An 11136-nucleotide genomic window follows, 5' to 3' on the forward strand; every position below is an offset into this window, starting at 1 on the left:
TAAAAAAAAGTCAGTCCTTGGGTCGTTTTTAAAAATGAAATAAAAATAAGGGAAGACTCTGGCTTTGTCCAAGAAGAAAAAGGAAGACTTCGGCTTAATTAGGCATTTAACCCCGACACACGGCAGAACATTCCAATATCTGTTCCCAATCACATCCCCTTTAAAGATTAGATTAAAGTGTCCGAAGTCAAACCCACCTTTGACCTCTTCCCCGCTTCTCTGGATTGGAGAGCTTCTCTTGGAATCCGATAATGTCAAAAACCATTAATCTAATAAAAGCCAACGCTTCTAACCCTAAGGTTTGGATTGTGGCGGGAATTACAGTGGCCGGAATCCTACTTCTGGCTGACACCACTAGAAGGAGGAGGAGGAAAGCTATCATCATCCAAAGACAAGATTTTGGCGCTTTCTTGGAACGCTTCGACTTAATCCCTTTCCCCCAGCCGCCAACTCCTCCCGCCAAACTTCCATTACAAGGTCTAACATTTGCCATCAAGGACATGTTCGTCATTCCACATCCTTTCTCTTTCTCCCTTGCTATACTTTTGTTATACTTTTGGTTTTCCCTTTCAATCTTTTTCTTTCTTTCTTTTAATGGTTGCAACAGATTTGATGTAAAAGGTTATGTAACGGGGTTTGGGAATCCCGATTGGCGTAGAACACATGAGCCGTCTGATAAGATGGCGCTGGTGCTTACTGCTTTGTTGCAAAACGGTGCTAAATGTGTTGGCAAGACAGTCATGGACGAACTGGCTTTTGGGTAACCTTTTATTTGGATTTCTAGGAAGAAAGTTGTTATGAAGAAGAGCTGGAGCAACATAGATTGATTTCCCAAATGTGACAATTCTTGCTTTTGTTTTCCAATTATTAGAATAAGGGGGGAAAATAAGCATTATGGAACACCTATAAATCCCAAAGTGCAGTCAAATATTCCAGGAGGTTCTTCAAGTGGTTCTGCTGTGGCAGTTGCAGCTGAATTTGTGGACTTTGCTCTAGGTAATTTCTTCACTCCCTTACATTGCCAGTACTCAATAGTCAGTCAAATCCCCACAGCTCTTTCCCTGTTTGTTATGCTTTTCTTTTGTTTTGTGCATGATTAATTAGTTTCTAGCCTTGAATGACATAGCTTATCTTTTCCATTCCCTTCCTAAAAGCCTTTGCAGACCCTTTTTTACTGAATCTTGTTGATAGACAGTTAGTCTTCTTCTTGCTGTTATCTTAGCATAGAAGGCTTTTTCATCACTTTGCAGGTACTGATACAATTGGCTGCATTAGAATTCCGGCATCCTTCTGTGGTATTCTTGGCTTCCGTCCATCTCATCGAGCTGTATCTACTATTGGGCTTATTCCACATTCCCAAAGTTTGGATACTATTGGTATTGTAATGTGGCCTTCTTGTTCAGATTGTTAAGATGTTCTAATTGTGCAGTGTGGCCATGATATTTTGATCCTTGAGATGTTTGTTGAATCTACTCGTAGATAATAGCTTTTGATAGTTTTAGCTAGTCTGAATTATATAGTTATGTGAATTCATTTTGTCTTCACCTAAATGTATTATTTCTTAACTAAAATGTGGTGCAACTGAATGTGTGATCTATTAGTGAATGGATGCTGCCTCCGGAAAAGGAGCAGACAACTTTGCCCCTCTAGGTTTGTGGCACATGTCATTGCTGTTCTATTATAAGAATGTGCAGTTCAAATAATCAATGGGTATTTATTTGTTTGAGTCTAATTTATTGCTTAGCATTAAACTTTTGGAGAGTTTGCTTTGCCTTCCTCTAGGTTTCCTTTGCTTCTCTTGATTTCGTCGAATGTTGATTTTAAAGGATGGTTTGCTCGTGATCCATCTGTTCTACACCGTGTTGGACATGTTTTACTTAAAGTAAAAGCAGTGGAACCTAAAAGGGAAAGGCGCCTTGTGTTTGCTGACGATCTATTCCAGCTTTCAAAGGTTACCAAGCAGAAGACAGTTTATGTTGTTAGCAAAGCAATAGAAAAGCTTTCTGGTTGTAAGTTGTATGGCCTTCAATTTTTATTTATATCAGTTGCATGTTTTTTGGGTTTCAAAATCATGATCCTAACTTGGTGCTACCACTTCTGTTATGGTGCTGTAAGTTTTACTTCATGATTTGTCTACGTCTTGTTGATTGCACAGACCAGCCTCCCCAGCATATTAATTTTTCTCAGTATGTTGCTTCAAATGTGCCCAGTCTAAAAGCTTTTGGTCAAAATTCCACAAACCTGCAATATGGAATTTCTGCTTTGAAAGCTCTTTCATCAGTGATGGTGTCATTGCAAAGGTACTTGAGAATAACATGTTACACGCAGGAGTACATATACCTCTTCGACCTGCTTTTGTTGTTGCAATCCCTAAATCAAGATATAGTGATTATTAATATCAATTCTTGGCTTTGTCCACTTACCAGTTCTAATATCTAGCAGTATTACTTTTCAGCTATGAGTTCAAAACAAACCATGAGGAATGGGTTAAAAATGTTAAACCAAGACTAGGACCTGAGATTTCCCATCGTGTTCTTGCAGCAATCAACACTAAATATGAGAACGTGAAAGTTTTGTACAAAGTCGGGACAGAGATGCGGGCTGCTCTGCAAAGTCTTCTTAAGGTGTGGTTGCTTCTTCTCCTTTCTCTTTTCTATCTGCTTCCATTTGTTTCAACTAATGTGATAAGTTTTTGTACCATTTGTTACTGTTATTCTTTTCTATAAGAATGTTCACTATATACCAAGGATCATGAAGTCTCCCTGGTCATTGCTATAATACATTTGTTACAATATACCAATGAAGTTGTCTCCAGGCAGTTCTGTGCTTCATTTTAATCAAGGAGAGAAGCAAACTGTAGTGTCTTATTAGCAAACTTTAGCTTTTTCTTATCTGAGACATGCTTATTGGTTTTTGGTTCCAGAACACCGATCATATTTCAAAGGGAATGCAAGATAAACTGTTCTTTTCATAGTAAACTTTTTTTATGGTTACACTGTATAACTGAGACACGTTTAATAATAGCAATCTTGTTAGAGGTTCCTGGAAAGGAGACATTGGGCAGATGGGATATTAGCTATGATTAGTCTAATTGAGAAAAAATGCTAAGAATGTCGGGTTCTTATCATCAGTATCTACAAAGGTGCCTACCTCTGCTGAAATTAGGGTTATTTTTATGGATCCAAAGGTTCTCAGAATTCTGGTGTTGTCTTGAATTGCTATGGTCTGCGATGTTAGAATGGCTTTGAACTGGTTGAACTCAGTAACCAGGTTATCTTTTTTGTTTCAGGATGATGGAATATTAGTGATTCCCACAATTGTGGACCCTCCACCAAAGCTTAATTCAATGAAAGATTATTCCACTGAGTTTCATGATAGAGCCTGTGCAGTATTGAGCATTGCTAGCATGTCAGGGGGCTGTCAGGTGACTTACAATGTTACTAGGGTTAAGTTGTCATTCTTATTTGTTGTAGCTTGGATATCAATAATTCATTTGACCGTTCAATCTCTTCCTAGGCTTGTGTTCCATTAGGAAATGATGCTGGTTGTCCTGTTTCTGTTTCGTTTGTCTCGTACCATGGAGCAGATAAATTTCTTCTTGATGCAGTTTTGGATATGTATGCATCTCTGCAAGACCAAGTCAGCATTGCATCCAAGTCCGTGCCATTGCCTGATGTCAATGGTAATATGGATGCTTCTCAATGGTGAAGGAAAAGGTCAGCCTTGCAATATCTTAATTGATTTTTCTAACAAAATCTATATGTCTATGTGAATGACATCCCTGATTTTATTAGTTGACGGGAATCAGTGATTCCCACAAATCCAAAATGAAGTTTTAGTTTTGCCTATTTGTATTCTTTATCTCGTAATAGTATATTGTTTTACTAAATGGCATATTACTTGACAAGTAAAAAGTAGGAAGGACGGGTTCCTTTCAGGTTATCCGGAGTTCAATTATTGCTGTGATGTGAATGACATGTAGATCTTGAAAAGATGCCATTAGCTTGATCTGCGCTATAAAATTGCAGAACTGAGCTACAGGAAAAGAAACTATTTCATATCCAAATTGCTAGTCAACAAGGAGGAGAAGCGACCAGATATTGAAAAGAATGGGATTGCAAGAATGACACATACGAAAGAAATTTGCTAACTTATTTCTTAAACATGCAAATCATGTCTAAGCTAAGGGGAACTCTTCACTATATGAAAACCTTGGGTTTTAAGCATATCTGCAGGTCATCTCCAACTGATGGATTTAGACGCCTATCTTCAGCGCTGAACCATCCCGATAGAACGCCAAGAGTTGGTTATGGGGTAACTGGTCAAACCGAGGTTCAATTTTTTTTTCCTTTCATTTTATTTTACTTTTGAAAATTAGGTGTAAAGGTTGAACACAGATGACATATGGATGTCTTGTATAAATTTGATTTTCCTTTCTATCATTTCCTAATGGAACACAATTTAAAGAGGAATAAACAGACCTTATCTCTTCATAAGGCCATGCACATAAGCCCATTTTTAATCCTAACAAAATTTGGTTTGTTCGATGTTCCCATTAAATATAGTCAAGCAATATATACAACTAGATTATGGTACACCCCGTAAGTGAAAAATTATACAATAAATATATTTATTAACCCACGACGTGAGTAAAAAAATTTGTGACAAATTTTTTATTAAAAAAATAAAACGAGTTATAGTTAAAATTGTAAAGTTGAAATGTTGAAAACTAAAATATTTTAATTAATATGTATATTTGTATTTTTTGAATAAATTGATTTAATAAAATATTCATTAATTACATTAATAAGATTTGTATATTATTCTTAATAGTTTTTGCATTGAAAGTAAAATGATAGTAAATATCGGGTTATTGATTATCTAATATTTAACTAATACTAACCATTATTATGAGGTCGGATCATAATACGTAAAGATAATTTATATTAGTAGATAATCTAAACACGTCATTAATCTAATCGGAAATGAGTAGATGCTTTGTCCAATTGTAAGACTAATATGTCGTTTATAAGTTCAATTGAGTAGATGATTTGTTTTGAGCATCATTCCACAATAGTAGAATACATAACCCAACTAAAGGGTAAAATATATCCTTCTATTGGCATTACATAATAGGTGAAAAATAAATGTGGTTGTGGGTAATGTAGCCGGTTCCACACATGTTCCAATTGCATCGGTCAGTGCACACATTTCCAGTTATAAATTCTAATCTGTACCGATTGCACTGGCTTGTTACGGCTAATGCCAGTTACATCGACCATGTACGAATAATATTAAAAGATAGATAAAATTATCATTTTTAATTAATCAATTTTAAATTTTACATATTAACAAAAATAAAGGAGAATTTTAAAATTTTAAGTAAAAATTAATGAATAATAAAAATAAATAATTTATATAACAAACAAACTAAAGAGTAAAAAAAAAGATAAAATTTCTAAATGCTTCACGAACACAACATTTTATGTATGTTTTTTGTTAAACTTTCATTTTATATATTTAATGTGGGATGATCTTATTGTAATTTTTTTAAAATAATGTTGTGGATAATTTTTATTTAATGTGTGAGATGTTTTTTTTCCTTGTTTACTTTAAATTTGTTAAATGATGAAATTTTATTTATGAAGTTTATGGATAAATATTTTATATAATCAATTAATATTTTTATATTTGAAATTAGTTAATCTAATTCATTTGATGTATTTAATATTTTTTTTTTAAAATCAATAAATTCGAAACGGTACATAGAAATAGATTGGTACTGTTACGTACCAGTTCTAGTAGAAAAACAGTGCGCTCATTGGTGCGGTACTGACTACCTTGATCACGGGTCATTTGTCTTTGTGATAAATGACTTGATTACTATTTCGCAGTAATTGATATTTTATGGAAGAAGATTAATAATTACTGTGAGATAAAATAAGATTATATTGAGAAAACAAATTTATCCCATAGAGATTAATGATATTCTATAAGGATCACACATTTATGATAAAATCATTGGACGAGTATTTATTAAGTATCTTTCGTGATGATATACAATAAGGGAGAACTCAGTCACGATACTTTAGTGAAATGGCTTCTTGACTAAATAAATTTATAATTAATAGGCGAAAAGTCAAAATTTAATTATAAATTATTTGAGGCTTAATTGTATATGTTTGATTGGTCCTTCCGTTAGTTCGTTGAAATAAAAAATAAATTGCATATAGAACTGAATGAATAGAAATGATGAAGTAAGAGAAATGAATTGCATTCACAATAAATGTATTTTTCTCGCTAAGTATAGAAATGACTTGAAAATTAATTCAAAGTTTTTGAATTATGATTTAATTAATTATAATTCAATAACTAGAATTCAAAAATGAGTTATATTAATTAGTTATCTGAATATATTAAATAAGAAAATTAAATATATTTCCTCATAGATTTTATTACAAGAAAATTATTATGGCTTCAACGAAAATAGAATTGGTTTGAAAAAAATTATTTATTTGATAAATTAATTTAGTTAATTTAAGTTAATTGAATAAATAATATTTAATTTGGGAAATAGAAAATAAGTATTAGATTAAATTAAATTATAAAATATTGAGTCAAAAGTCTAATGAGCACATATAATTGAACTCAATATATGAGAGGCCCAAATTTCTCTCATACAACATGTGAGGGGCAGTAACCTTAGTAATATTAATTAGGGTGTGTCGCCCCTCTCTCTAGTTAAATTGGGAGTGCGTTTTCTATTTAAATAATATTATTTATTAAGAGTTTGTTCAATCACGATTCTTATACATCTCTTTATAAATAAGAGCATCGGCTAACCTAAAAGCACACTTCATAGATTATTGAGTTATCATCATTTTTCCAGAAAGTAGTGATAATATATTTCCTAAAGAATAAATTTTTCTTTTTGAAAATTACGATTTTTATCAGTTTTTATAAAGAGAACTTACTTTTCAACTGAAAGTAAGTAAATTGTTTCTATTTTGTTCCTAGATTCTTGTTGCTTGATCTCACGCTCAACACAATTTGTGGTACGAGGATAGAAGAGAGGGTCTTTGTAACACCCCATGCCCAACCCGATCATCGGATCTGGACTACAGGGTGCTACACTTCATAGCTGAAAATTAACTAACACATTATTTAATGAATATTCTGCCATTCTGACTTAATGCAATTATTATTAAATTACAGTTATCTAATTGATCACGCCACATGAATTTAATTCGATTATGTAACCTTAATATAATATACAAAATATTTTACAATTTATTTTAAACATCTCGAATGTTGGCTTAGTTTGGAAATAATATTCTTATCAAAATCAATTACAAATAAAACTTTGACCTTGAGACTCCACCTCTGGGTCATCCCACTATATACATATTATGACAAAGAAGCACAACTGCCTGATTACGATGGATTTTGGTTCGGTCCCTCCATGAATTATCAAATTTCCTTATTACGTACAATACATAATGACACAAAACATAAATTCAAATGAACTTAATAAGTTATCCATACGTCATATTAGCAAAATGCTATCAAGCTTGCACTTTATGAATTTCAACTAAAGTCTGACTGTCTATACTAGGACAATTCGCCAATCTCATTGGTGTGGTATTTACGTTACAAGATCTAGCTCACTTGTACTTGGTACATCATCTTCAAAGACACCATCGCTTAATCACTTGCACAACCTGAAGAACAAATCATCTTTCTTGACTGCCTTTGATCTATTACGGATGACTTGAAAACAGAAGATTTCGTAATCGGCTAATGAGCCTTGCACATAAAAAGCTCTCATTGATGAAACTTCACAGATGTAATACTAGAAAGTAGATAAACGTTTGACCACTTGGCGAATTATCCCTATGAATTCTATCTTCATTAGTTACCCTTGCAAAATCATATGCAGCTTCTTCCTTGAGAGGAAATCTTCGTGGATTTTTACTTGCAGGCTTATGAAAGTAAACCTATCTCGCCCTTTTTCCTCAATATTATATCATTATCCATATAATACAGATCTTGGCGGGTAGTTCCTATTGCGAACTGCCATTAGTGGTTTGTCCTAACAGATTCAGATCCGTAATGCGATCCTTATGGGTTCTTGTTTCAGGCCCAAGTCTATAGATTCATACCTTGCGAAAATATACTAGCAAATTCATAAGTAAGACTCTAATTACGAGTTAATAAAAAGACCAATTCATCTCAATCAAGTCAACGATTCTGGTGGATTATCGAATCCCGCCTTTGTCTCGCAATAATAGATAAACCATTCATAGTAGTCCACCTTTAGAAATAGATAACATGTAGGTAGATTCTTAAGAGCGAATTCCTTATTGTGATACCATACACATAAAATAGCCCTGACAGATTGTTATATCTTGCTCATACGGACTCACATATACAAATAGCTCATTCTTGGCGGATTTATTAAGAGCGGATCCCTTCTTTGTGAAATCTTGTTTGTAAAATAGTCCTGACATATTTTCACTTATAAGATAGTCCTGACGGACTTCCACATATAAGATAGTCTTGACGGACTCCACATATAAAATAGTCTTGATGAACTTTCACATATAAAATAGTCTTGACGAACTTCAACATGTAAGATAGTCCTAACAAACTTATCAATTAAATTAGGCAAACTTTCATAATTTTTCATAACTTTCATTTGTCATGGATATGGACTTGCTTTCACTTATGAGGCTTAAAATCTTAGACTTCGCAAAGTCTCATACATTCATAGAACCGACGTTGGGTTATCATATTTATTTGCACATATATCTCCATACAATCTAACCAAACCTCTGCAAAGTCGAAAACCATGCATATATATTCTCTGTACTATCCACCCGAACCTCCGCAAAAGCATATAACACGTGGCATAGAATGCACAATATGACAATTCTTCATCTTTCATCCGGCAAAACTTCCTTCCACTCTCCGCATATCAAACACGTGCATTTCATACATAAGCATTCTATCAACACCACTGTTCAAGCACGACACACATCACGCTAACATTTCATGCATTTTCATAACAACACAACAGATATCACGATACATCAATATTCAACTACGAAGTAATTCATCAATTACACATCATTCAGCCATAGGATGACGCATCATTTGCTCAACACTCAACCAATATAACCAACAAACATCACGCCAAACATCTCATTTATATCTAGGGGTGTTCATGTTGGAAAAAATGGATTTGAAAAACGCAGCGGAAAATAAATTTAGGGAAAATAGAGTTTTAAATTTTTTTCCAAAACAAGATTTTAGTTGTGATATCTAAAGTAATTCAAAATTGTACTTTTTCCATTCGTCTAGGATGAGCACTTCAACGGAGTAGTATTCTCTGCCTATCCTCAAGCTCACGTCTACCGAGTGTGTGCTCGCTTCAAATCATAAATTTTTTCACAAAAATTACTAGTGGAGTAATTTCACAATTTCTCTAAAACTTTTGGGTTAAGCTGTAAATCAGAAAAATATCTCTAGAAATATTTATGAAATAATTTATTCAGAGAATTTTCTCTCTACAGCTTTCTCTTGAATTCAAGTATGTGTAAAATAATGACCCAAGGCTCTCTTTATATAGGGAGAGTTTATAGAGTTAAACTATGATTAAACTTAATCTTTTTAAAATTAATATAATATTTATAGACAAATATTAGATTAAATTTAATATTAAATATTATTAAAATAAAAGAATATTTATCTATAAGATAAATATTAAATTTAATTTAATATTAAACTATTAAAATAATATTACTTTTGGAATAGTTAATCTTAAATCAAATTATCTGATAGAGTTCTAGTAGTAGTATAACTCTTCCACCGCTCAACCACCAAAGACCAATCATCGTCGGCCACCTGACGCCGCCATTGTAGCCGTCGGTACCACAGTGTCCGGTGATGCAGGTGTGACATCTTTATAGCACCCCTAGCCAGTTCGGTTGCTGTCAGTTTGGCTTGGGTCAGTGACAACCTGACCGGTCCGGTCTAGCCACCGGCTGGACCATCTGCCAGGTTTCACATACCAGGCCCGGTTTGACCAATTGTTGGGCTTTGGTCTCAGTTTTGGGCTCCCAGGCCCAATTTACGATTTCAGGTCCAATTTTTAAGTTTAATTACCCATTGGACAATTGTCTGACTTGAAAATTAATTTTTAAAAATATCATATTAATTCTAATTAATTTGATTAACTTAAGTTTACTTGATCAAAATTAATTTTTCCAAAAATCACTTAGATTTTCCAAATTAATTTTTCAAGAGAATTCTTTAATTAAATTCTCTAGTTGAACAATTTTCACGACCCGAATTTGCCAAAAAATTATTGTTTTGCTGTTATTTTCTCCTTTGTTTTGTCTTTGTTTTCATTATTATGTGGCTACTATTTTGTTGTTATTATTTAGATATTGTATAAGTCTTGTTTTATTGTTAATTTTGCTACTATTTTAGATGCATTTGCTTGTTAAGTTGCACTTATATTAGTGTTATTTGAGTATAAAGAATTTTTAAAATTTATTTTCAATTTGTTGAGAAACTTTTATTTTAATATTTTTAGTGTTTTTAATGTATTATATTTTTATTTTTATATAAAAATAAAATAAAAAATTAATAATGGCTGAACCTAGAATTTTGTTAGGACTCAATCCAAACCTAACCCGACTTATGAATAAATCTAATACCATGTGTATGAAATGTTGTAGCATTCCCAACAATCAATATTTTTCAATGTATGGTTATATACCATGTATTCTAAATGAATGTTGTGGCATTCCTAAAAATTACATGAACATTGAAAAACAGGTTACTATAGTATTAAATATGCTGAATAACATGCCATTGTCAAATGGGAAAAAAATAATGTAAGTAGTGGGACAAAGTTTACAACTAGGAGAATATCTGTTGACAATCTATGTTATCCATAAATTGACATGGAAATGAATCAGATATGCAGTCGCAGTACGTAAAATTATTATTTAAATTTTTAAATATTTATAAAAATTTTAAATTAATAAAAATAAAATTGCACTTTAACTCTTCTTAAAATTATAAAATTTAATTTAATTTTTAAAAATTATAAAATATAAACTATAA

At 32.6% G+C, this 11136-nt stretch overlaps 1 protein-coding gene across 4 annotated transcripts; it reads left to right on the plus strand.

Moving 5' to 3' along the window:
- Positions 1–4476, plus strand: LOC108477196 (outer envelope protein 64, mitochondrial-like). Of its 4 annotated transcripts, none has more exons than XM_053023473.1 (10): positions 2–502; positions 608–760; positions 872–996; positions 1251–1376; positions 1827–2009; positions 2156–2300; positions 2456–2624; positions 3290–3424; positions 3517–3716; positions 3939–4476. In XM_053023473.1, exons 1-9 carry the CDS (start codon positions 252–254, stop codon positions 3706–3708), a joined length of 1479 nt encoding a protein of 492 aa, XP_052879433.1. In that variant the 5' UTR covers positions 2–251; the 3' UTR covers positions 3709–3716; positions 3939–4476. The 4 variants fall into 4 exon arrangements, with proteins under 4 accessions (XP_052879432.1, XP_052879433.1, XP_052879431.1 ...); XM_017779667.2 differs by having other exon boundaries at positions 5–502; positions 4029–4476; XM_053023472.1 differs by having other exon boundaries at positions 1–760.
- The last annotated feature ends 6660 nt before the right edge of the window (positions 4477–11136 follow it).

The sequence above is a fragment of the Gossypium arboreum genome, chromosome 12 (genome assembly GCF_025698485.1).
Source record: "Gossypium arboreum isolate Shixiya-1 chromosome 12, ASM2569848v2, whole genome shotgun sequence".
Taxonomy (NCBI): Eukaryota; Viridiplantae; Streptophyta; class Magnoliopsida; order Malvales; family Malvaceae; genus Gossypium; species Gossypium arboreum.

What these genes read in the sequence shown, in the direction of transcription:
- LOC108477196 (XM_053023472.1), top strand. Translation starts at nt 252, where the DNA reads ATGTCAAAAACCATTAATCTAATAAAAGCCAACGCTTCTAACCCTAAG. An exon ending in ATTTGTGGACTTTGCTCTAG is followed by an intron (nt 997 to 1,250) that starts GTAATTTCTTCA and finishes ATCACTTTGCAG; the next exon opens with GTACTGATACAATTGGCTGC. An exon ending in GTGATGGTGTCATTGCAAAG is followed by an intron (nt 2,301 to 2,455) that starts GTACTTGAGAAT and finishes ATTACTTTTCAG; the next exon opens with CTATGAGTTCAAAACAAACC.